This window comes from Lactuca virosa, chromosome 1, assembly GCF_052849685.1.
Source record: "Lactuca virosa cultivar CGN04683 chromosome 1, Lactuca_virosa_CGN04683_v6, whole genome shotgun sequence".
NCBI classification, from domain to species: Eukaryota; Viridiplantae; Streptophyta; class Magnoliopsida; order Asterales; family Asteraceae; genus Lactuca; species Lactuca virosa.
In genome coordinates this window covers 162203768-162231697 of record NC_136426.1, presented here as the reverse complement: position 1 = coordinate 162231697, position 27930 = coordinate 162203768, and the positions used below count along the sequence as shown (strand labels likewise).

The window sequence follows — 27930 nt, the reverse complement described above, 5'->3', positions numbered from 1 at the left end:
TATCTTTTCTGTAGTCTCGTGTATTATTTCAGGTCATGTGTGTAGTGTGTCATTCGCATGCTCCCTGGCCATCTTAGTATCTCCAACTTCCGCCAACACAACGATGATCTACACTTTCTCCCGTAAAGAGCCTCAAATGGTTTGGGATTTATGTTGGTATGATAGATGTTATTGTAGGCAAATTCGATAAGCAGCAAGCGAGTATCCCCAGCATTGCCAAACTCAATCACACAAGACCGTAGCATATCCTCCAAAGTTTAGATCGTTCGTTCACTTTTCCCGTCAGTTTGTAGATGGTAAGCGGTGCTCATATCTAATCAAGTTCCCATGGATTGTCATGGTCAAAGCTCGTACTCGACGATGTTTCACATTTTCTTTACGACTCAATGCATCTACGACAATGTTTGCCTTGGTTGGGTGATACCGAATTTCACATTCACAATCATTTGGTAACTCAATCCACCTTCAATGTCTCATATTTAATTCTTTTTGGTCAAAGATATGTTGAAGACTCTTGTGATCAGCGTAAATAATACACTATGTGTCGTATAAGTAATGTCTCCATATCTTAAATGCAAAAACTACTGCTCCCAACTCAAGATCATGGGTCGTGTAGTTGTTTTCATGGGTCTTGAGCTGTCGTGAGGCATATGTGATTACTTTCTCTCTCTGCATTAATACACAACCCAGTCCTTGAATCGACGCATGGCAATATATGATGAAATCCTCTGCTCCTTCAGGAAAAGATAATATTGATGCGCTACACATTTTTTTCAACTTTTGGAATGCAGTGTCCTGCTTATCTCCGCATTCAAATTCTCTGACTTTTTGTGTTAAAGCAGTGAAAGGATTTGCGATCTTTGAGAAATTTTCAATAAATTCTGGTAGTAGCCCACAAGGCGTAAGAACTGGCGCACTTCTGTTGGCATTTTTGGGGATTCTAAATTATTGATTGCTTCGATTTTTGTGGGGTCTACATGAATTCCTTTATTGCTCACAACGTGCCCCAAAAAGTATACCTTCCTGATCCAAAATTCACATTTACAGAATTTGGCGTATAACTTCTCTTTTCTCAACAATTCCGACACTAGACGCAAATGCTGACTATGCTCTTCCTTAGTCTGTGAGTAGATCAGAATATCATCAATAAATATTATCACAAACTTATCGAAATATGCTTTGTAGACTCGATTCATCAGATCGATGAATACTGCTGGGGCATTTGCCAACCCAAAAGGCATGACCAGAAACTCATAATGGCCATATCGGGTCCTTAATGCAGTCTTCGGAACATATTCTTTTAGTATCTTGAGTTGTTGATACCCCTGTAACATCCCAAAAAACATGATCCTAAAAAATTCATTTTTAATTCTAGTAAAAACAATATTCCAAGACATTGTTCATACAACCCAATAAAATAAGTGTGTCAAACATCAAAAAATCAGAGTGTATCCTATAAACAGAATCCATATGGTGTCTGCAGTGCAGTCATCCCGAGCCCTTCCCCTTAGAATTGGAAGTACCTGAAACATAAACTGAAAACAGTAAGCACTAAGCTTAGTGAGTTCTCCAAACTACCCTATACCACACATAATAAACCAGATACTGGGCCCCTGCCCGACATCGGGCCCCGCCCAGCATCTAGCATCGCTAGGTATACAAATCTGTTATTCTCAGGCCTCGTATGTCATTGGACGTCGCCCACTATGTACATACAATATATATCGCATAATCATGCAAACACATATAATAATCATTAAACAATAGCATATCTTCGAGTCATCGGGCCTCACCCGACATCGAGCCTCGCCCGGTATGCATAGCAGCGCACAACAGATGCAAGGGTCATGCAGACACCTAACATCCTGGTATAATCAACAAGGGCTGGCATTAGTGCCTTCGACTCCATAAACCCAGTGAGGACACTAACCTCAAATGCAGAACGATAGTTGAATAGGTCCCGGCTCTGAATATCAGCTATACCCGACACCTAAACAGTAACAATTCCTTAGATACAACTCAAAATACCTCAACACCCCCTTATAGGTCAAACTTGGTCAAAGACAAAAGTCAAAAGTCAAAAGTCAAGGTCAACGACCCATGTTGACCCAACACGCCGCGGTTCCCTTTGACCACGTTGTGTTTCCCTTTTATCCTCATAGGCGGGAAAATCCCAGCCAACACGCTGTGTTTCCTCGAGTTCCAACACCTTAATACATTAAGTTGTTTCCTTCGTCTCCAAGAGTTCCCAAGCTCGGATCTGAACCCAACAGGGACTTAGAAGGGTAAAGTTTCCAACTTTACCCATAGGGACTACCAAAAAGGGTCCCAAACTCAAACCCTATGGCGTAATAGCACAAGGCTTAACCAATAAGCACTTAACTCATGAGTCAAATCCCTAAAACACAAATGTGACCTCCTTGAGCTTGAAAACCATGTAAAGTTGCCAACTTCACATTAATGCATGCCTAAATGAAGCTCTTAAGCTTAAAAAGTAACTTAATGCAAGCATGGGACCAATTCTTCTCATAAAGCTTGCACATTTAAGCTCAAGGGGTCCAATGCAACTCAGATCTGAAATAACAAACCCGAAAACAACTTCTCACACTCTTCAACCCAAAAAGACCAAAAGCATGAATTAAGGAGATCTAAACATCTACTATTCAAGGTATGAACTTGATACCTCAAAGAGACTGCAAAAAGTGAAGAGATTCTGGATCTATGACCATCCTTCCAAGCTAAGCAGCTGAAATCTTTAAGCTTCCCATAGAAATGAGCAAAATAACAACAAGAATCCACTCAAGGCTTAAGCACACCACCAAGAAATCTTAAGGGATGAATTAGGGTTTTAATGGAAATCGAGGCTTGTAAGAAGATCATCCCTTGGGGACTTAACGAGATTATATAGGGTGCAACACCCTAAAATTAGGGTTTCCTTCCCAGCCATCAACACGCCATGTTGAGACACCACAACATGCCGTGTTGGCTCATTAAACTCTGTGGGACAAAACCATATAACCACGACGTGTTGAGTCTTCAACACGCCGTATTCAAAGATAATTCATGAACAAATTGGAAATAATTTCATACCTGGAATCCAGCGTTACAATTCTCCCCCACTTGAATCAAACTTCATCCTCGAAGTCCGCCACCTCAAATAACTCCGGGTAGTGCTCTCTTACCTCATCCTCCGGCTCCCAAGTCCATTCTGATCCCTTGCGGTGCTGCCACTGCACCTTCACCAGCTCAACTACCCTGTTCCTCAAGGTTTTAGTCTTCCGATCCAAAATCGTCACCGGTCTCTCAATATAATTCGGACGGTAATCAACCTAAATATCCTCCAATGGAACAATTGGGGAATCATACACCAAACACTTCCGCAGCTGAGAGATATGAAATGTGCTATGAATCTGGCTGAGCTCGGTTGGAAGATCTAGACGATACGCAACCTTGCCCACCCGAGCCAAAACCCTGAAGGGAGCAATATACCTAGGGCCCAGCTTGTCCCGCTTCCTGAATCGGATGACACCTTTCCAAAGTGACACCTTCACGAGAACCATATCTCCAACCTGAAACTCCAAATCTTATCGGTACCTGTCGGCGTAGCTCTTCTACCGACTCCGAGCTATCTGGAGCCTACTCTGAACCTGCTGAATCAGCTCAGTGGTCTTGAGTACCACCTCAGTACTCCCCACAACCCACTGACCGACCTCGCCCCAGCAAATCGTGGTCCCGCACTTCCTCCCATAGAGCATCTCAAAAGGAGGTCGATCAATGCTAGCGTTATAACTGTTGTTATATGAAAATTCCGCTAACGGAAGATAGGTATCCCAACTCCCACCAAAATCCAACACGCACGCACGCATCATATCCTCAAGAGTCTGGATAGTCCGCTCACTCTGACCATCGGTCTGCGGATGAAAATTTATACGAAAAAGAAGACGAGTACCTAACTCGTTATGGAATCTCTTCCAAAATCTGGAAGTAAAACGGACATCCCTGTCAGAAACCACCGATACCAACACCCCATTACGTGCCACAATCTCCTGAATATAAATCTCAGCCAACTTCTCTGCGGAAATACTCTCCTGAATCAGAATGAAATGTATCCTCTTGGTCAATCGATCCACGATGACCAAAATCGAATCCACTCTGCACGTTGTCTTTGGAAGCTTTGTGATGAAATCCATAGTGATGTCTTCCCATTTCCATACGGGAATCTCCAACGGCTGCATCTCGTCATTTGGTTGCTGATGCTCGGCCTTGACTTTCCTGCAAGTCAAGAACTGCTCAACGTACCAGGATACAACCTGCTTCATGCAGGGCCACCAATAATCCAGACGAAGATCTCTATACATCTTCATCGCCTGGGGATGGATGGAGAACCTAGACCTGTGGGCCTCCTCCATCACAATATGGCGTACACCGCCCCAATAAGGAACCCAAACTCATCGATGCAGAGTCAACAATCCACGACTATCATAATCGAAGGAAACCACCTGACCCACAATGCGCTCACTCTTCTGGTGCTCCTCCTTCATAGCCTTGTCCTGAGCCGTATGAATCCGCTCCAACAATGGACTAATCACGTTCATCCTCAAACATATATCCCTGATCGGAGCTGCGACTGGCTTGCGGCTAAGAGCATCGGCCACCACATTAGACTTCCCCGGGTGATAGAGGATCTCACAATCATAATCCTTAACCACGTCCAACCATCGACGCTACCTCAGGTTCAGATTCGGATGATCCATCAGATACCTCAAGTTGTTATGGTCCGTGTAAATAGTATAACGAACCCCATAGAGGTAACTCCACCAAATCTTGAGGGTGAAAACCACGGCCCCCAACTCCAAATCATACGTCAGATAATTCACCTCATGAGGCTTTAACTGTCTCGAAGCGTAAGCGATCACGCGACCCTGCTGCATCAACACTACCCCTAAACCTAGGATCGAAACATCACAGTAAACCACGAAGTGATCAACACCCTCAGACATGGTTAGATTCGGCGCCTCACACAACCGTTGTCTAAGAGTCTCAAAAGCTTCCTGCTGCTCAGGCCCCTAACGAAATGTCACTGACTTCTTGGTCAGTCAGGTCAATAGAACAGTGATCTTGGAGAAATCCTAGATGAATCTCCAATAATAACCAGCCAGACCAAGAAAACTCTGAATCTCAGATGGAGACTTCGGAACTTCCCACTGCATCACGACCTCGACCTTGTTCGAATCGACCATAATACCCTTCTGGTTGACAAGGTGCCCCATAAACTTCACCTTGCGCAACCAGGACTCACACTTGGAGAACTTTGCAAAAAGTCTCTCCCTCCTCAAAGTTCCTAGCACTTCCCTCAAGTGCTCCTCATGTTGCTCTTGAGTCTTGGAATAAACCAAGATATCATCTATATATATTATCACAGACCGATCCAGCATCGGTCTGCACACATGGTTCATGGGATCCATGAACGCCGTCGGAGCATTGGTAAGCCCAAAAGGCATAACCATGAACTGATAATGACCATATCAAGTCCGGAAAGCTGTCTTCTGAACATCCTCATCCCGGACCCACATCTGATGATAACCCGATCACAAATCAATCTTGGAGAACCAAGATGCACCCTAAAGATGGTCGAAAAGATCATCAATCCTCGGAAGGGGATAACGGTTCTTCTTTGTTACCTTTTTCAACTCCCGATAGTCGATACACATGCGATGGGAACTGTCCTTCTTCTTCACAAACAAAATCGGTGTGGCCCAAGGTGAACTGATCGACCGGATAAATCCCTTGTCAAACAACTCTTGTAGATGTGTAGACAACTCTTGCATATTAGGAGGGGCCAACTGATATGGTGCTTTGGCTATAGGAGCCGCACCAGGAACCAGATCTATCCTGAACTCAACCTGCCTCTCCAGAGGCACCGCAGGCAAATCCTCTTGGAATACATCCAGGTAATCCCGCATAATCGGCACATCATCCATGGTCTCCTTACCCTTCTCCCGGGTATCCATGACATAGGCGACATAACCCAAGCAACCCTGCTGAAGATAGCGTCTAACCCTCACCGCAGAACATAAAATCGGCCCTTGTTGCGGTCTCTCCCCATGAATCACCAACTCTCCACCACTTAAGGTTTGAACCTTCACCAACTTATGCTCACAATCGATCACTATCCCATTAGGACTCAACCAATCCATCCCCACTATCACCTTGTTCCCACGCAATGGAATGGGAAACAAATCAACCAGATACTGCTCGCTAAATAGTTGAAGGGTACAACCCCGATGCACCCTCGCAACCCGAACCGTCCTATCATCAGCAATCTCAACATCTAGACGACAATCCAGCTCCCCCAGAGCCCCATCACATCTCTTGCTAAGCGCAAGCGACACAAAAGATCAGGTAGCCCTCGAATCAAACAACACAAGCGCAGAAATACCGTTCACAAGGAACGATCCTAAAATAAAACATATAAATATAAGCAACAATTTAATATGTGAAAAGGAATAAGGAGAAGATACATACCTGTCACAACATCGGGAGCTGCACACACCTCCTCTGCTGTCAGCGGGAAAGCCCCGCTCTTTACCGCAGGCAGATCTTCCCGGCCCTGGAATTCGTCAGTAGTCCGAAGAGTCGTAGGAGCGGGTGCTAATATCGGTCCTGCTACAGCCATAATCAGACACTGGGCCTTCTTGTGGCCCCTATGATTGCAATGAAAGTAAATCAGATCTGATCCTTGGGTGGTGGTAGCAGTACAATCCCTGCTATAATGACTCGTCCGGCTGCACTTGAACCAGCGAGAAGCACCACAACTACTCCTGCACGGTCCCTCTTGCGTCCTGTCGCACTTGCCACTGCGGCTACGACCCTGATCGACCCTCAATCTAGAATCCGATACCTTAGGCCTCTTGCTCGAACCCTCTGATGTCTGAACCTCATCTGGCTTCCTCTTCCTCTCGATCTCTAAGTCAATCTCCCTCTCCTTGGCTCGAACTATCGTATTCTCCAGCGTCTTGCAGCTGGATCGGCTCACAAACTGCCAAATGTCGCTCCTTGGTGGGATGTCAAGTCCACCAAGCAAATTACACCCTTTGTTTGCAAATAAAACGTAATATAATGGTAAAAAGGGGTATCGATCCTCGGGGAAATGGTTGTATTCAATCACCAATGCAATCTAATAGAACTAGTGTAAATAAACTAACTAACTACAATTAAACTAAAAGGGGGGGGGGTGTTGTGATTGCTTGAAAACTAAAAGACTTGAATAACTAAAAAGCTTGCAATTAAGCAAGAAAGCGAGATGCTCACAAATTGGAGAGAATTGGTAAACCAAGGCAATTCAACATAATGAACATTTGTGTGTTTATCATTAGGATTTAACATGAAGCTTATCATTCATCCCAAATTGGTTATAGCAATCATGAAGCATGATATGCCAAGATTTCTCATAGGTAGTATGGAGGTTGGGGAAGCCCACAACACACCTTCTTAATCAAGATCAAGGGTCAATTGAAGCAATTAGACCCAAGAAGTTGATTAGCCTTAAGAATGAAGAAATTCCCAATTCCTAGAGGATGTCAATGCTTACACATCCATAAAGAAGTTATGATTCATAAGCTAGAGATGATTTCTACCATCATAAAGCATTTGTTCTAAGTAAATTCAATGATTCAATGCTAAACCAAAGGAATAAACCAACAATTGCTTATTAAAGTACCAAGCTCATGATCAAAGCGCTAAACAAGCATAGGAAATATGAACTAGAATCATAGACATAAGATAAATGATAAATAAGCATAAATCCTTCAAAAACCCTCAAACATTCAGAGGTTTTAGCCAAGGTCTACCAAAATAAAGAGTTTAGCCACTCATGGCAATAGAACAACAATCACAAAAGTCTAATTGCATAAAGAAACTACCAATAACTTGGAAAGATGAAAGGAAATGGGTTTCAAGCTCCAAAATCGCCTCTTGCAGGTCTCCAATGGTGAAAAATCGAGATTATGGCTGCTAGGTCTGATCCCCCAAGGTAATGGCAAGCCAAATGACCAAAATGCCCAAACTGGGCAGTTGCGCGGGTACCCGCGCGACGACAATTCTACCCGCGCAAATGTTGCTGTAATGCTATTGGTCCTTCATTCCTCCACTCCACCCTTCCACTACCAAAGATTCCTTTGGTCCCCTCCATATCCATGTGATTTAAACCAACCAATCATCTTTTAGCTTTAAGGAATGGATGCTCCAAGCCCAAATTAAATGTTTATGACCCATCTTTACAAGCCCAAAATATCCAAGTCTTCAACTCTTTAAGGCCCAAGTCTTCTTTGGTGGATCCGCCAAGCCCAATAATGCATCGGAAAGCCCACTAAGCCCAACTCCAGTCAAACCACAACCGCAATGAGCTCCAAAACCCTGCAAAATTCCTCATGCAAAATAAAAAGTCCCCGATATGATCGATGTTAAAGAAAATAAAGAATATACAATGCAATACTAATAAAAAGAGCTAAAAAATCTAAAATAAACTAATAAAAATAAGAAAATAAAATAAGCTATCAAATCACCCCAAGCTTAAACCTAACTTGTCCTCAAGTTAGAACAAGACTAAAATGAGCTCGGGATGAGCTAAACTAAAAAGGAAAAAGAAAGGTACCATAGAACTTGGTCAACATCAGTCAACATGGTCAGAATTAGTCCTTCATGGACCCTACGCATCTTCCAAATGTTCCCCGCTTTAGAGCCATAAACCACATTCTCAACCACTTGATGGGCGAATAGATCACGGTTGGATGCAGTCGTGGTGTGCAAGACAAAGGAAACAGAGATGCGCCCAGTGGGGGCACTTTAAATCACCAATGCAGACCATAGTGCACGAAGGAAAGGCGCCTCTTCACACACTATGGTTCCTACATTTGTCAGGCTAAAGTGTATAGTACGAAATAGGGTTTTGCAGCGCGGCCTCCGGGCAAACATCCGGCTTCAGAGGCTTCTCCCTTGTACTGTCCTATACAGTTTACCGTCTCATCGTCAAGGCCTTTTCTCACCAAAAATCAAAAATAAAATAAAATAATAAAAATTCTACTTAACCTAATCTAAACCTAACAACTTAAATCTTCAAATTTTTTTTTTCTTTTTGTTTTTTTTAGAACTAAAGCCTTGAACTTGGATTCTTGTTCTTCTTTTTGTGTTGCTCTTTTTCTTCATTTTTCTTATTTGATTTTGCTGCTTTTCTTTAATCCTCTTCATTGTTTCTTTTTGTCTTCGCTTTTCCAATTTCTTCATTTTTTTTTGTGTTTTCTTCTTTGAAGGTCTAAGGAATTTCACCATGTAACAAAGGATGGAGGCTAACATGAACGCCTAATGATCATTGACAATGTGCCAAGATCAACTAAAAAGGGTGGGGAATGACTCAAAAATGGGTGTTACTGAAAAGACTTGGTCCCAAAAGATGTGAATTGGGGGACCCACTTCAAAGTTCATCAAGCACCTCAATGCAAGGTGTGATAAACAAAATCTATCTAACTATCTACTCTAGACCCCTAGAAAAATGATAACCTATCCTAAAAAAGTGGTGAGAATCTAACTAAGCAGGGCTCGGACGAGACTCGGGAGTACTAAAGGGTACTCCCTCCAAAACCAAGATGCGAGTCTTCAATATCTTCATAATACCTTACCAGGCTAATCTTTTCTCGCACACATTGGCTTGACCAACCACATCCCTCCGCACCTAGACTCAATCAAGATACCTGCATCTGACCCCCACACAAGCAGTCTCAAAGTGGTCTGTAAGGCTCAAAACGTGTCCCACTTATCAAATACAAGGAATTCCATATCAAGACCCGGGACTAATCTATGATTCAATACTTATGACTCGGTGCTCTGGTACCTGTAGGGACGAGAAGACAAGAGAGAACAAAAATACATGAACTTAAACTAGGATGCATCTAAAAAGTATGAAAATTAGAAAAGAAAGAAAGAAAATATGAAATATTTTTGAATTTTTATGAATGGCCTAAATGAGTTACTCTAAATGCAACTATATACAACCTAAATGCAATAAAAATAAAATATAAGAATACCTCACCCCAAGCTTAAAATTAAGCATTGTACTCAATGCTTAGGATGAGAGTAAGGAAGGATCATACCGGGATCAAGGTGGAGGAGGTCCGCGAGGACGGTATGGAAGCAACACATGGGTTGTACAATGATGTGTGGATGGAGTTCTTGGCCACCTAAATACACATGGATGAAAGCTTGGTCGCGCAAAGGAAGCATATGCAATGACTCAAAATTTTCTTATGAAGTGACACATTTGTGCGAGTACCCTCGCAAAATTTGTGCGGGTGGTGGTTGGGTCGCACAAATAAAGAATTAGCATCATTGGTCTCGAAAAGAAAGGGAAGGATTTGGTCTTGGCCGCACAACAATCTGTGAGGGTGAAAGGCAGCCGCGCAATCAGTTGCGAGGGTGGCATTCGGCCGCGCAGAACTTGCGCGGGTGGGGGAGCCGGCTGGGCGAACTAATCAGATGCAACCTCATGTTGGGGTAATTTGGAACTCGGAACCTGCACGGCTGGGGGCCGGTCGCGCAAAGTCTGCGCGGGCACCCGCGCAAGTTGCAGATTTTTCACACTTTTTGCATACTTTACCAAGATCATTGCTAAACCTCAAGATGCTTATTTTTAACCAACTTCAAGCTTAGAAACACCAAAACTTCAAGCAAGATTATTTATTTACAATGCATTTATTTAACGTCTTTGCCAAGACATAGCCCCGCTTCCGTCAATCTTCATAAATCGGGATTTCCAATGTTACGTTGTCGAATTCTCCCGTGTCAAAGCCTTCATAAAAAGGTTTCAAACATTTTCCATTCACTTTGAAGATTTGATTCATTTCCAAACTCTTGATTTCAACCGCACCATGATCAAACACTTTTAAAACAATGAAAGGTCCGTGCCATCGAGATCGCAATTTTCCGTGGAATAAATTTAAACGCGAATGATAAAGAAGAACTTTTTGACCCGAAATAAAGTGCTTTTGGGTTATGTGCTTGTCATGAAACGCTTTTGTCTTCTCTTTGCACCTTTTAAACCTTTTAATTATATTCTTCTTGATCACTTCCATCATTGGAGGATTCAATATTCTTTGAGCCTCTCTCCTAGGCTTGTAATAATCTTCCATAAGAATCTTGTGTGTGCATACATTAGGGCTTATCCCATTTATTGGCTCAATCACATCAACCCGGTACAATGGAGAAATGTTGCTAGGGTACCTCATTGACTCAAAGATGTTGAAGTGAATGATCTCTCCATCAAACTCCATAGTAATTTTCCCTTTATGGACATCAATGATCGTGTGAGCGGTATTCATGAAAGGTCTTCCAAGGAAGATCATAGATGATTTGGAAGGAGTCTTCTCTTCAATATCAATGACATAAAAATCCGCGGGAAAAACAAGTTGATTAACTTGTACTAACACATCCTCTAACACTCCTCTTGGAGACACACTTGACTTGTCCGCTAATTAAATGATTACTCCGGTTTCTTCCAAAGTTCCAACATTGAGAGATTGAAAAACCGAGTAAGGCATCACATTGATCGAGGCTCCAAGATCTAACATGGCACTTTCGACATGCAAATCACCAATGGTACAAGGGATAGCAAATATTCCTAGATCCTTGCATTTGGGAGGTAACTTCTTTTGGATAACTGTAGACACGTTTGCATTGACTTGAATATTTTCATTTTCCTTGAATTTCCTCTTCTTGGTGCACAAATCCTTGAGAAATTTTGCATAACTTGGAATTTGCTTAATAGCATTCAATAGTGGAATGTTGATTTGGACCTTGCGGAAAGTTTCAAAGAATTCATTTTCTTCCTCTATCTTCTTGGAAAAGGCTAACCGGGAAGGGAAGGGTGGTGGTATGACCAATGGCTTGATAGGCTTGTTGGAATATTCGGGTTGCTCAATGTTTGGAACAACCGGTTCCTTTGGAGGAACTACCACTTTCGAAGGCTCAACAATAATAACCTCATCTTCTTCTTCTCTTGAAACTCTTTTGGGGTTGCTTTCTTCAAGGGTTTTTCCACTTCTTAAGGTTATTGCACTCACATTGGGGTTCTTCTCGGTTTGAGATGGAAGTTTACCCCTTTGTTCCATCTTGTTGAGAGCGGTGGCCAAGTCTCCAATTTGTGCTTGAATGTTGGAGAAAGTGTTCTTGGTCTCTTGTTGAAATTGGGTTTGGCTTTGAGCAAGAGAAGTAACAAGTTCTTGAAGGCTCATTTGATGGATACCACTTGATTGGCCTTGTTGTGGAGGTTGTTGGTAATTTTGAGGGGTATAAGAAGTTTGTGGATATGTAGGTTTTTGGGAAGGATATTGTGGATGATGGGGTCTCATCAAAATGTTCGGTGGATTTTGCTTTGGTGGGTATGGGTTGTTTGGGTTATTCTGCCAATTTGGATTGAAGTTGTTTTGAAATGCCATGGGTCTTGGTTGACCTTGATATCCGCCCATTGCATTCACATCTTCCGGTTCACTTCCAAGAGTGGGACACTTATCCATATAATGCCCCGTCATTGCACAAATACCGCATACCATCAATTGTTGACCACTTCCCACCACCATTTGACTTAATACATTAGTCAAATCTAAGAGCTTTGATTCCAAATGTTGGGTGTTGCTAACTTCACCAACCACTTGTGGGGAATTTCTCTTCATTTCATTTCGAGTCCCAAAGTTCCTTTGATTTTGAGAAATGGTTCCAAAAAGTGATCTTATCTCTTGAGGTGTCTTGTTGAAGATGTCACCACCACTTGAGGCATCGATCATCCGTTGATCCTTTTCATTCATACCCTCATAAAATTGTTGAAGAAGTAGTTGTTCAGGAATGTTGTGTTGAGGACAACTTGTACACAAGTTGTTGAATCGCTCCCAAAAATCATGAAAAGTCTCATTCTCCCCTTGACGAATCCCCAAAATGTCACTTCTTTGACTTGAAATTCGGGAGGTGGGATAGAACTTGCTATTGAAGGCTTTGAGTAACTCTTCCCATGTGTGAATAGACCCCGGTGGTAAGTTGAATAACCACTCTCTAGCTTTATCTTCCAATGTGAGCGGGAAGGCAGTTAACTTGAAATCATCCAATGTCACATTTTCGGGCAACATGCTAACACATATCATATGAAAGGACTTCAAATGCCTTTGAGGATCTTCTCTATTGAAACCATGGAACTTGGTGAGTTGATGTATGAAACTTGACTTCAATTCAATCCCTCGGTGGTTCGCGGGATAAACAATACCAAGAGGTGTGTGCGTAACATCCGTCCCCATCATTTGTCGAAGTGTCAACTCTTGAGGGGGGTTGGGTGGATTGGGGTTATTGGGATATTGTTGCATGTAATTGGGTGATTGTTGGTAAGGTGGGTATGGGTATTGGTTGTGATTGTACATTGGTGGTGGATAAGGTTGGTAGTTTGGGTATTGGTTTTAAGGAGGTTGTTGTGGTGGGTGTTGGATTAGTGTCTAAGTCCATAACTATTTTGGTATGTACTTGACCCGATTGTGAGCATGGTCCTTTTGGGTTGCCTTCACCATAGCAATATGTAGGATGAATTAAGGAGAGAAATGTTTAATTATGATTTATTAATATATTATGAGAATAATATATTAAAGGAGAAATCATATTGTTTAATTGATATTAGTCAAGAATTAATTAAGAATTAATTTTGTGACTAAAAGAGATTAATTAAACTTAGGGGACTGGAGTTGTAATTATAAGATAATTACAATTGGGCTATCGATCACCTAATAATATATAGGTTGGACGAATTCTATGGGAAGCCCATTAGAAATCGTCCAAGGGATATGTTAAAGGAGTCCATGGGCTGCTTAGGGTTTAAGCAGTCAGATTAGGGTGTCCTAGCTGTAAACCCTAATAGCCTACATGTATATAAAGGACCCCTATGCCCCAAAAACGTGGCTAACACTTGTATTAGGGTTTGCATGTACACCATAGGAATGATGTATTGCTCGAAAACCATCAGTGGTATCAGAGCCTAGGGCTGTTTGTTAGTGAATTTGATGCTTGATTGATCGATTTTTGCATGAAAAACAAAGTTTTTTTGCCTTCTGCCTTGCTGACTCGGCGAGTCAGTGGATGAACTCGGCGAGTCAGGTCGACTCAGCGAGTCCAGTACCTGACTCGGCGAGTCCATGGATCTGGCAGCCTGTTTTTCCGATTTTCTTGCCTATTTTGCTGTGCGATAATTACCAAAACAGTCTTTATCAATAAAATCCGAATTTTATGTATATATGTTGATTATCCTTGCCAAAATAGAAGATAATTGTCAAATTTTAGATAATCTTTTGTTTTATTAGATAAAGATTGATTATTTGTAATTTAGATTTGAATTATCTTGTGAAAAAGTTTCAATTTTCTCCTTTAGGTTTTATAGTTTAAATTTGAACTTAAAAGTTTTGTTTTTTGAAATTTAAATAGTTAAACCCTAATGTTTTGAAAAGTTTCAAAACTTGCCCTCAAGTTTTGGAATTAAAATTTTTTAATTAAAAGTTTAATTTTGAAATATTTAAATTCTAAACCCTAATGTTTTGAAATGTTTCAAAACTTGCCCTCAAGTTTTTGAATTTAAAATTTTGATTAATAGTTTAATTATGTAATATTTAGATTCTAAAACCCCAGTATTTTGAAAAGTTCAATTTACACCCATATGGTTTTATTAATTAATTAAAGTGTATAATTAAAAGAGAGTTAATAATTCCATAAAGTTTTGGTTTACATTTAACTAAATTAAAAGTATAATTTATTAAATTAGACCACCTAGTATTTTAAAAGTATAAAATACACCCTTATACTATATGTAACATTAAAAGTCTAATATTATATATGTGTGAGTAAAAAGTCAGTCTTACCGTTAGTAGGCCTCATTCTCGAAGCTGGTCTATAAGGGGTGTTTAAGGAAATTGCCTATAAAATGACGATTGAATGGGTATCCACTCTTACCCACCGCACTCTTGACTAGTGGAGGGTCGTTAGCCGAACAGGTAGGATAGGACGAAACCTTCCATTATAAGTATAATGAAGTACAAAGTAACTAAATGCTTTTATAAATTCCCAAATCATAGTTACTTTAGGCAAAATGTGAAATTGTATGCTAATCCATGGAATTACACTTCACATCCTTGCCAAACGTTAGTGGAGCGTGTGTGGTTAACCGGCACAGTAATTTGGGGTTGACATTGGTTGTGAAGGGTGGCTCGATGTTTATCATAGATCAATGGAGCGTGTGTGGTTAACCGGCACATTGATTAGGTGGTAGTAGCATTGAGTGCACCACATAGGTTTGCATGGTTATTCATACCTTATTTGTGATCCTCGGCATCTCAGTCACAAATAGAAGGGCATAATCGAGATTAAACATGCCATTGAAAAGTTCAATGAATCTCAAAAGACCTAGGAGTTTCAATTCATTTAAAACTTAAACTTCATTTTTGTTTTTCATGGTGGGAATTGGTAAATCGTCATTTACCTACCTTCAAATATTCTTCAACTAGATTACGGCATCCCTCTTCTAGGTTGTAGAATATTGTGTTGGATCCTAGCCTTGATGTTCCATTTGGGTGTTACATCAAGGATTCTTATCAACTAACTTGAATTTTCTCCCGTTTTGTAGATGTCTAAATCTTACAATGGTCTTCCCAAGTCCCTTGGAACAAGCTTTCCAAATGAAGATGACGTTCCACGATACAATCAAGGAAATGAGAGTCATGCTTCACTTCCTCCACCTCCTCCAATTATTCTCCCTAACCCACAAGTTCAAAGGCTTGAAAAGTTTAAGCTCACTCAAGCCCTATTAGCAAGTAAACACGAAGATGGGAAACCTGTGTGTGCACACGTCTTGGAGATAAAGTCACACATTGACAGGTTAAGGATGTTGGGTGTTGAGATTTCAGGTGAGTTGGCTGTTGACTGGGTTCTTCAGTCACTTCCTGAATCATATAGTCAGTTCGTAAGAAAGTACTATATGATGGAACACGACGTGACCCTCATTGATCTCACCTATTTGCTTATAGCTACTGAATCAGCAATGATTTGGCGTGCTAGTCAAGCAAATTTGTCTGGTGAATCAAACTCCCAAACTTCAATGGACACTGGCAACATTGGAAGTCCAGAAAGGACTAAGCATGAGATTGTCCCATGTGCCGTGCCAAAGGAGTCCATTTGCTTTTATTGCCTAGAGAAGGGGCATTGGAGACGAAGCTGCCCAAACTACCTGAGAGATCTAAGAGATGGGAGAGTCAAGGAATATGGCTCTACTTCAGGTAAAATCCATTATCTAACTCTGTAAGTTCCTATTTTTTTATTCTTGATACATGATGTGATAAGATTACATTTTGATGTTTTGCAGGATCGAAGAAAAGAGAGGAAGCTTAAGGAAGAAGCGTGCTGAATCTGATCATGAAGAAATGGATTTCGATCGCATGGATTCGAAGATTAGATTTTTGAGCTGCTGCTCTAGAGTTAGGATAGATTGATTAGAAATATGTAATAGCATAGTTTTTCAGTTGAATTGCATTGTAGGGACAAATTTTTCCGCAATAAAATAAATTTTGATTTTGTCTTATTTATTTATCCTTGCAATGGTGTGAATGAAAAATTGATGTTTAATTGTGTCTATTATTAGCAATAATGGATTTGATTCTTAATTATGTTATTTGTGGAAATGTCGAGAATTTGCCAAATAAGGGAAGATTCTTATCGCCCAAGTTTCAATTGGACAGAAACTTGGAATCATACAACTTGGTTGCGTGATGAATGAGAAACTTCATATTTGGAAATTAGACTAAATCTTTGACAAAGTGTCAAGAGAAGGACTAGGAGATCGAGTACACTAGGTTGTGTGTTGATCAAGTCTACCACAAGAGTGATAAAGATATTCGTCATGATTTACTAAAGTTTAGTAAATATGGTTATACTTATAAGATTAAGTATAATTATGAGTTGATCGAAAAAGTTTCAATCCGTAGCAAAACGAATAAGAAGAATCGAGTAGGCAGAAAGATAAAAGTTTCTCTATTCTAAGAAGAAGGGAGAGTACCTTTTATTGTGTTTTATGATAAGTTTTAATGATTAAGAACATTATCTCAATTGATCCTCTAAGTGAGTCTTAGTACATTTGTATGTCTAAGAAGAGGAATTGGGAATTATGGAAATGGTTAAATCAAGAAGTCAATCATACTTCATTCCAATATCGAATCTTAGAGTCATACTCTAAGATTGCGAATTGAGTGACACGTCTTTAGTAGGTTTATAACACTCAACAAATGTGGAATTTGGAAAAGTTTTCTCATTCTTGCACATTTGAAATTGGTTAGTTGTGATGTCTTGGATAAGACAAAGACCAACCAAGACCAATTGTGTGAAGTGTTAAAAGGCTACACTAACTCTTGAATATTTGTTTGTCAAGAAATGTTTCTTGACAAGAGAACCTCATATGTTAAGGAGTCAGTGGAGTCTTAATGGACTTGAAAAGTTTCAAGAACAAATCAAGAATAAACCTAATTGATCATCACTAGCATACGACTTGAGGTATATAACCTATCGTGTTGACGTTATCTTGTTTCTGTACCATTCCAGTTGAGTTAATTGTGCATGTGAGTTCTATGAGTTCTCATTTGAATGCACAAAGACAAAGCACCTTGATCAGTGGAAAGTACATTGATATGTAGGGGTGAGTTGCTTGGAAGACATGGTGGGCACTCGTGTTACCATGAGGCAAGAAATCAAGATTGAACAAGTTCAGTCCATATGGTTTTGAATTTGTCGCAAACCTTCATTTTGACAAATTCACATGGATAGGAACACATACATCATAAAAGCTAAGTGTCATAAGGTTTCCCTCCTTCATGAAAATGATTGTGAGGAAATGCTTTCACTAAGAGAGATTTTAAGAAGATAGCAATTGTGAAAAATTGTATTCTCAAATTCGATTATGATTACGGCATCCCTTTTCATAGCTCGAATTGTGAGATTTGGCAATTGGTCTGAACATTTGGGACTTAGTAACATAAAATTTGAATTGTTTAGACACACATGTGAGCTATCTAAGTCAAAGGTGTATGAGCTTAAAAATCTTAGATAAAGGCTTATCAAAGCATTAGGCATTAGAAATATGAACTTAAAGAATTCAATAAGCATTGTTTTCTGGAAGTTCAATTGTTTTCTGAATACATGTCAAAGCTAGTGGGAGCATAAGTGTTATGCTTGTATTGTAATAATCATCGTGTTAGTGGGAGCATGATTTTTATGGTAAGTATTGCAAGTTAGCAATATTAATTATAGAAAACAAAGATTCACTTTGCAAAGTTGCAAGAGTTGAAAAGTTGTTTTGCTATAATTAAGGGAGAGAATATTATACTTTGTTTCAAAATTCTAAAGCTTAGATCGAGAAATGTTAATAAATTTAGTCAGGGATACATAGTGCATTCTCAAAATTCGATTATGATTACGGCATCCCTCTTCATAGTTCGAATTGTGGGAACATGGCACATAAAATATTATGGAAGAAGGATGATAAAGTATCACGTCTTTATGTGAGACATTATGCATTGTGTCCAATACGCTTCGAGTATAGGATCGATTGCATATGCTATAATATTTGACCATTCTAAAATTTTCCAAATGCCTAGGGCATTAAGAGGGAAAAAGAGACTAGAATCGGTTTTGACTAAAATAATTAAACAACTATCAAAGGACGATCTGAGGTTCACTGAGGATTTGTCGCTTGTAAGTAGTTGGAAGTATAGTACTGAATGGACTATATTGACATTATTATGAATAGATAAGATTCTATTAAGAATGAGTTGTCATATGGCAAATATAGAAATGTTTCCATTAATGGGAGTTGGATATTAAGAAATATGTCTAGATTAGAAACTTTTATGCGAGAAAGATGTTCAAAGGAATGTACTTTGAATGTGAGACTTCACGTCTATGGAATTATCTTGTAACAATTTCCGATAGAATACCTTGTAATTTCATTAGTCGGGTCTTGGTAACTTTTGTGCTATGACATTACGAAAGAATCATTGCATAAAATGTTAGAATCTGACATATTCTAAAAGTGGTAAGAATTTAGTATTCTTATACTAATAATAAGGATTGGGGATTGTTAAATGAGTTTCATTGGAAAAGTTTTTCAATTGATCTATTTCACAAAGTATGGACCATAGGAAACCAAAGTGTGCATGCTTGGAGCATGGGACAATTGTGGTTATAATTCGAGTAATAAGTTGATTTTCTGAAACAGTAAGCAATGAATAATGAGTAATCAATATGGTGTTTAAATAAAAGTGTTTTTATTTACGCTCAAAAGCTTTGGGGCCATATAGGATTAATATTATTATTGCGTTTCACTTTGCATGTTTTGACTTCCAGAATAACTGGGTTATTCAAACCTCCACAGTCGGTCGTACGTTGGAAGTAGGTATGAAGGAAGACTGTCATGAATCTGTCTGTAGATTGTCTAAAGTGTTTAGACATAGCACAAGTTTGCTGCAGAGTTCATAAGTGCTTTGATAAGATTAAAGTATTGGATTAAACCCACGCTCACTTGAATCACTTCATGGATTTATCACGGGTGATTAGTGAGACGATAACATTGTATGTTCTTGAAACCGAGACGTGTGAGTTGTTATTTGTTGGTCGGTTGCACATTGATGATAAGTAAACGCACCAGTAACTTGGTGTTATAAAACTTATTGTTGTGTGTGATTCGATTAGTAGGTGCAAGCAAGCATTTGAGTCGAAGTTTATCCATTCCTTTACCCAAAGTGGGATAAAAGCGATATCTGTGGGCCCCTCAATGATTTAGTGATGACACCCTAAGCGCTTGGCCAAGCCAGGACTAAGTTGATGTGTTCAATTGTAGTCTGTTGTCAGTCGTCATAAATCAGATGTCGGGAAACAATACATAGACAGAGAGAATGATTTAAATCCATGTCTCGTGTCTATACGATATCTTGATAATGGAGGAATATATGATCCCTTATCTAAAGGACACGCGTATATGATAAGATCAGAGTTGACAGCGGCTTTTGAAAGCTACGATTGCTGATCAGGTTCTGAAGTTATGCAAAATAGTTATTAGACTTATCCAAGTGGGAGACTGTTGGATTAGTGTCTAAGTCCATAACTATTTTGGTATGTACTTGACCCGATTGTGAGCATGGTCCTTTTGGGTTGCCTTCACCATAGCAATATGTAGGATGAATTAAGGAGAGAAAGGTTTAATTATGATTTATTAATATATTATGAGAATAATATATTAAAGAAGAAATCATATTGTTTAATTGATATTAGTCAAGAATTAATTAAGAATTAATTTTGTGACTAAAACAGATTAATTAAACTTAGGGGACTGGGGTTATAATTATAAGATAATTACAATTGGGCTATGGATCACCTAATAATATATAGGTTGGACGAATTCTATGGGAAGCTCATTAGAAATCGTCCAAGGGATATGTTAAAGGAGTCCATGGGCTGCTTAGGGTTTAAGCAGTCAGATTAGGGTGTCCTAGCTGTAAACCCTAATAGCCTACATGTATATAAAGGACCCCTATGCCCCAAAAACATGGCTAACACTTGTATTAGGGTTTGCATGTACACCATAGGAATGATGTATTGCTCGAAAACCATCAGTGCGTACATTGGGTTTTGGTACATTGGAGGTTGTTGGTAATTGGGTTGATTTGGGTAATGTACTTGTTGTTGAACATGAAAAGCATTGGTTTGAAGTTGGTTGTTTTGGTGGAATTGTTGGTTGTGTGGTTGTGGAGGTTGATAATTGGGTTGGTGTTGAGGAGGGGCTTGATTCCAAGGTGGCATATCAATGAGGGGTTCTTGTTGTTGTTGTCTTGGTTGTTGGGGTGGTGTATTGGCATCTTGATTGTTTGGGTTTGGGTTGGGATTGTGAGGTGGGGTGTGATTCATGGCTATGTAGTTTTCAAATGGAATATCTTCAAAGGATTGACCAACAGTTTGAGAATTCGGCTCGGTGTCGGTATCACTTGAAGTATGAACTTGGTCTTCTATGTTGATTAGTGGAGAAGAGGAAGAAGCTTGAACTAGTTGTTGTTGCTTTGCTTGTTTGGCTAACTTTTTCAACCTTTTTGCTTCTTTTTCAATTTCCGGATTGTAGAGCAGTTCACCGGTTCTTGTAGACCTAGGCATAAACAATCAAATAACAATAACCAAATTCCCCGGCAACGGCGCCAAAACTTGGTGGGATGTCAAGTCCACCAAGCAAATTACACCCTTTGTTTGCAAATAAAACGTAATATAATGGTAAAAAGGGGTATCGATCCTCGGGGAAATGGTTGTATTCAATCACCAATGCAATCTAATAGAACTAGTGTAAATAAACTAACTAACTACAATTAAACTAAAAGGGGGGTGTTGTGATTGCTTGAAAACTAAAAGACTTGAATAACTAAAAATATTGCAATTAAGCAAGAAAGCGAGATGCTCACAAATTGGAGAGAATTGGTAAACCAAGGCAATTCAACACAATGAACATTTGTGTGTTTATCATTAGGATTTAACATGAAGCTTATCATTCATCCCAAATTGGTTATAGCAATCATGAAGCATGATATGCCAAGATTTCTCATAGTTAGTATGGAGGTTGGGGAAGCCCACAACACACCTTCTTAATCAAGATCAAGGGTCAATTGAAGCAATTAGACCCAAGAAGTTGATTAGCCTTAAGAACGAATAAATCCCTAATTCCTAGAGGATGTCAATGTTTACACATCCATAAAGGAGTTATGATCCATAAGCTAGAGATGATTTCTACCATCATAAAGCATTTGTTCTAAGTAAATTCAATGATTCAATGCTAAACCAAAGGAATAAACCAACAATTGCTTATTAAAGTACCAAGCTCATGATCAAAGCGCTAAACAAGCATAGGAAATATGAACTAGAATCATAGACATAAGATAAATGATAAATAAGCATAAATCCTTCAAAAACCCTCAAACATTCAGAGGTTTTAGCCAAGGTCTACCAAAATAAAGAGTTTAGCCACTCATGGCAATAGAACAACAATCACAAAAGTCTAATTGCATAAAGAAACTACCAATAACTTGGAAAGATGAAAGGAAATGGGTTTCAAGCTCCAAAATCGCCTCTTGCAGGTCTCCAATGGTGAAAAATCGAGATTATGGCTGCTAGGTCTGATCCCCCAAGGAATGGCAAGCCAAATGACCAAAATGCCCAAACTGGGCAGTTGCGCGGGTACCCGCGCGACAAAAATTCCACCCGTGTAAATGTTGTTGTAATGCTATTGGTCCTTCATTCCTCCACTCCACCCTTCCACTACCAAAGATTCCTTTGGTCCCCTCCATATCCATGTGATTTAAACCAACCAATCATCTTTTAGCTTTAAGGAATGGATGCTCCAAGCCCAAATTAAATGTTTATGACCCATCTTTACAAGCCCAAAATATCCAAGTCTTCAACTCTTTAAGGCCCAAGTCTTCTTTGGTGGATCCGCTAAGCCCAATAATGCATCGGAAAGCCCACTAAGCCCAACTCCAGTCAAACCACAACCGCAATGAGCTCCAAAACCCTGCAAAATTCCTCATGCAAAATAAAAAGTCCCCAATACGATCCATGTTAAAGAAAATAAAGAATATACAATGCAATACTAATAAAAAGAGCTAAAAAATCTAAAATAAACTAATAAAAATAAGAAAATAAAATAAGCTATCACTCCTCGGCATCTCATGATATCGGGCCTTCTTCATCTCCTCATCCGCCACATACTGGGGAACCAGAAGCGCCCTCTCCTTGAACATAGCGGTGATCTTGGCCACCGTCTCAGTAATCTAGCGGAGATCCTGAAACTCCCGCGCCAGCTGCTGCACCTTAATCACCGGTGCAAACTCAGCTTAGAACCTGTCCGAGAAATCATCCCATGTCATCACATCATCTGCATCATCACCCACTGCATGCCCCACCTCCTCCCACCAGTCTCGAGACCTATCCTTCAAGAGGCAGGAAGCTAATCTGACCTTGTCCCCATCGGGACAACGACTGGTGCAAAAGACGTTAGCAACATTTGCTAACCACCGTTGAATCGCAATGGGGTCCTTCTCCCCATGATAATCTAGAGCTCCACAATGCACAAAAGGCGCTCAACCGCTCATCCAAAACCTCTAGAATACCCTCCTTGACCGTGCCGAAGGTCACAGGTGTCTGATCAACAATGCAACGAGTAATATTGGATGAGATAAACTCCCTAGTCTTCTCATCGAGTTGCCCGACTCCAGATCCTAAGCCTAAGCCCTCCCTAGCACCAGAGCTGCCAGTAGGTCTGCCTCGCAATACCACCATACTGAAAATAGACTATACAAACCATCAAAACACGCATTGGAATATATATATATATATATATATATATATATATATATATATCGTGGAATCACGACTCTACCAGCTCCCTCGTTTCATCGCAACCCTCCTTGAATCGAGTATGGATCCTCTGCTTCTAGTAGTACGGGCCTATGCTACCTTCCACATCTATCCGTACTTTCATCAAGAGGTGCCTTAACTGAACGAAGTTACTCTATATCCATACAACCTTCCCTCACAGATAAGGATCCCAACACTAGATCTCCTCCTAGGTTTTCCTAGGGCAAACTCCATACCACTCTCCACCATCAGGTGCAGAAGGAACTCCCGCTAACTCTGTCTAACTAGCTCACGAATACAGTTACATATCATTGAAACTAGATAATTTTTCGAATGAGAGGTCTCACACTACAACGGTTGGACTCAAACAAGAGTTGCACAACAGAGTTAAAACCTAACCCTCTAAAATTATTTAGTTCCCATAATATGTAACTTAGCATATTCATTTACTAGTTAGCTGAAGCTAGTTATAACTCCTAAAAGCACAAAGCAAGTAGCATTCGAGCATCAAGTAATCAGAACCAAGCATAACATAATCAGGCCATCCTATCACTAACTGATCAGTACTAGCATGCAAGTCTACAAGCTTATACAATAGGCATACAAAGGCATCTCTCATAGCATTCTATCATGCAAAACTGAGCATATCCTTAGCCCTAACTAGCATGCGGTTTACAGACTCATAGATCAAAGCATATCAAATAACATGCATGGGTAATTTGGGAAAACGTACTTGAGCTAGGCTGATTGCATGCACCACACCCTTTCTTATTTTAGGAAAAACCTTTTCTTAAAATATGTTTCTTTTGAAAAGCTTTACCAAATCCTTAGTTTGAGTTCAGGCACACCCGAGTGTGTGCCCAAATCCCTGAAACCAAGGCTCTGATACCAACTTGTAACATACCAAAAACATGATCCCAAAATTTTCATTTTTAATTCTAGTAAAAACAGTATTCCAAAACATTGTTCATACAAGCCAATAAAATAAGTGTGTCAAACATCATAAAAATCAGAGTGTCTCCCATAAACAGAATCCATACGGTGTGTGCAATGTAGTCATCTCGAGCCCTTCCCCTTGGAATTGGAGGTACCTGAAACATAAACTGAAAACCGTAACCACTAAGCTTAATGAGTTCCCCAAACTACCCCATACATTACATAATAAATCACATACTAGGCCCCCGCCCAACATCGGCCCTCCCCCGACATCGAGCCCCGCCCGACATCGAGCTCCGCTTGGTTTACATATCTGTTATTCTCAAGCCTCTCCTTCCATTGGGCTTGCCCACTATGTACATACAATATATCACATAATCATGCAAACACATATAATAATCATAAAACAATATAATATGTTCTAGTCACCGGGCCTCGCCCGACATCGAGCCCCGCCCGGTATACATGGCAGTGCACAACACATGCAAGGGTCACGCAGACTCCTAACATCCTAGTATAATCAACAAGGGTCAACATTGGCGCCTTAGACCCAATAAATTCAGTGAGGAAACTCACCTCAAATGTTGAATGATAGCTGAATAAGTCCCAGCTCCGAATATCAGTTCTACCCGACACCTAAAAAGTAACAATTCTTTAGATACAACTCAAAATACCTAAACACCCCCTTATAGGTCAAACTTGGTCACATACAAAAGTCAAAAGTCAAAAGTCAAGGTCAATGACCCATGTTGACCCAACACGTCGTGGTTCCCTTTGACCATGTCGTGTTTCCCTTTTATCCTCATAGGCGGGAAAATCCCAGCCAACAGGTTGTGTTTCCTGGAGTTCCAACAGCTTCATACATTAAGTTGTTTCCTTCGTCTCCAAGAGTTCCCAAGCTCAGATCTGAACCCAATAGGGACTTAGAAGGGTAAAGTTTCAACTTTACCCATAGGGACTACCAAAAAGGGTCCAAAACTCAAACCCTAAGGCTTAATAGCACAAGGCTTAACCAATAATCACTTAACTCATGAGTCAAAGCCCCAAAACACAAATCTGACCTCCTTGAGCTAGAAAACCATGTAAAGTTGCCAACTTTACGTTTATGCATGCCTAAATGAAGCTCTTGAGCTTAAAAAGGAATATAATGCATGCAAGGGACCAATTCTTCTCATAAAGCTTGCACCTTTAAGCTAAAGGGGTCCAATGCAAATCAGATCTGGAATAACAAACCCCAAAACAACTTCTCACACTCTTCAACCCAAAAAGACCAAAAGCATGAGTTAAGGAGATCTAAACATCTACTAGTCAATGTATGAACTTGATACCTTAAAGAGACTACAACAAGTGGAGAGATTCTGGATCTATGACCTTTCTTCCATGATAAGCCCCTTAAATCTTCAAGCTTCCCTTATAAATGAGCAAAATAAACACAAGAATCCACTAAAGGCCCAAGAACACCACCAAGAAAGCTTAAGGGACGAATTAGGGTTTTAGTGACAATGGAGGCTGGTAAGGAGACCAACCCTTGGGGACTTAAGGAGATTATATAGGGTGCAACACCCTAAAATTAGGGTTTTCTTCCCATCCATAAAGACGCCATGTTGAGACACCACAACACGTCGTGTTGGCTCATTAAACTCCGCGGGCCAATACCATATCACCACTCAGTGTTAAGCCTTCAACACGCCGTGTTAAAAGATAATTCATGAACAAATAAATCATCGATTCTAGGAAGGGGGTACTCGTTCTTGATGGTTAGTTTGTTCAATTCCCTATAGTTGATGCACACTCTAAAAGACACGTCCTTCTTTTTGAAAAATAATAATCCTCCCCAAGGAGAAAAACTTGGCCTGATGAAGCCCTTGTCAAGAAGTTCTTGTAGTTGGCTCGAGAACTCCTGTATCTCGGATAGAGCCAATCTATAGGGTGTTGTAGCTACTGGTGCTGCTCCACGAATAAGGCAAATCCTAAACTTGACCTGTCTTTTTGGTGGTAGGCCCATTAAATATTCTGGGAAAATGTCAGGGTATTTGCATACCTGAGGTATGTCCTTTATTTCTTTCACTTTACTCTTCTTATCTACTATATGAGCCAAGAAAGCATAGTACTTCTTGTGTAGATATTTCTGAGCTTTTGTGCAAGATACAAGATTGAGGTTTTGATCCGACTTGTCACCATAGATGGTTAGGGTTTCTCCGTCAGGTAAAGTTAGTCGTATAGCTTTCTCATAACACACGATTTCTGCATGGTGAGGAGACAGCTAATCCATACCAATGATGATGTCGAAGCTCCTATTGGCATTGGCATAAGGTCAACTTGGAACGTGTGGTCGTTCAGTGTAAGAAGGCAGTTTCTTATGATTTAAGTGGTACTTTCTATTTTGCCATTTACTACTTCTACCTCACAAGCTACGTCTAATTTGTTGGACTCTTGGTTCAATAGTTGTTTAAATGTCGGTGTTATAAAACTATTATCATCTTCGAAGTCAAATAAAACAGTAGCATATAGGTTGTTGATAAGAAACGTACCAGTAACCACTAAAGGATCTTGAATCGCCTCCTTGCTTCCAATAACAAATGCCCGTTCACGAGCCCTTTCACCAGCATTTTTCAATTTCGTGCAGTCACGTCTCACATATCCCGATTCACTACATTAGTAACACCACCATTTCCATTCGATCTTGTATTCATTTGGTTGCTCCCCTTAGTCGGCACTGTGTTTTGCAATAACCAATCGTGTACCCAAACTTCTTGCATTTGGTGTAGAAATAATATTAACCAAGACGATGTATAAGGCATTTGTTGCATTGTGGGTATCTACCAGTATTGTTTGACCGAGGAACTGGTGTTGGACTGGTTGTCGTAGTTGTTGCGTACACAGATCCAATCCCTTCTTTCTTCCTCGATGTGTGCTTAAAGTCCCTACCTCCAGTCTTGTGTTTGTTGTTTTTGGGCTTGGGAGTTTCAATCTTAGTACTTACTATTCCCCGATTGAGCTCGTTCTTGACCAAATAGTTTGGCAAGCTTCTGACACTTTCATAAGTTGTTGATCATGACCCCATCACTATTCCCCTTGTTTATGGCACCAAATACCAAACATAATGCTCTATCTTTTTGTATTCTGTGGTTACTACAGTCGGACATAATAGACCGAGGTCATTAAACCTGGTTGTGTAAGCCTTAATGTCCAGGCCTTTCATTTTCAGATTCCATAGTTCTTGCTCCAGTGCTTGAATCTCATCTCTCGGGTAATATTCTTCTTTCAGCATCATTTTCAGCAATTCGCATGTCAGAGAGTTTGCAGGGATAATGCCTAGAGTTTTTACTTGGTCATTCCACCAAGTGAGAGTTGAGTCCATAAACGTACTCACTGCAAATCGGATTTTGCTATCGTTAGGACAGAAACTTATTTGGAAGACGAATTCCATCTTCTCGATCCATATTGCCAGCCCGACGATGCCCTCATTCCCATAGAAATTCTTTGGTTTGTAGT

General features: G+C 40.1%; 1 protein-coding gene across 1 annotated transcript; it reads right to left on the bottom strand.

Annotated features, from left to right (window-relative positions):
• Nucleotides 1-833: 833 nt before the first annotated feature.
• On the bottom strand, nucleotides 834-27709 carry LOC145123281 (uncharacterized). Its single transcript, XM_079058499.1, has 5 exons — nucleotides 27531-27709; nucleotides 26967-27085; nucleotides 26477-26679; nucleotides 1212-1325; nucleotides 834-1121 (listed from the first exon to the last, which is right to left on the bottom strand). Exons 1-5 carry the CDS (start codon nucleotides 27707-27709, stop codon nucleotides 834-836), a joined length of 903 nt encoding a protein of 300 aa, XP_078914625.1.
• Nucleotides 27710-27930: the final 221 nt, after the last annotated feature.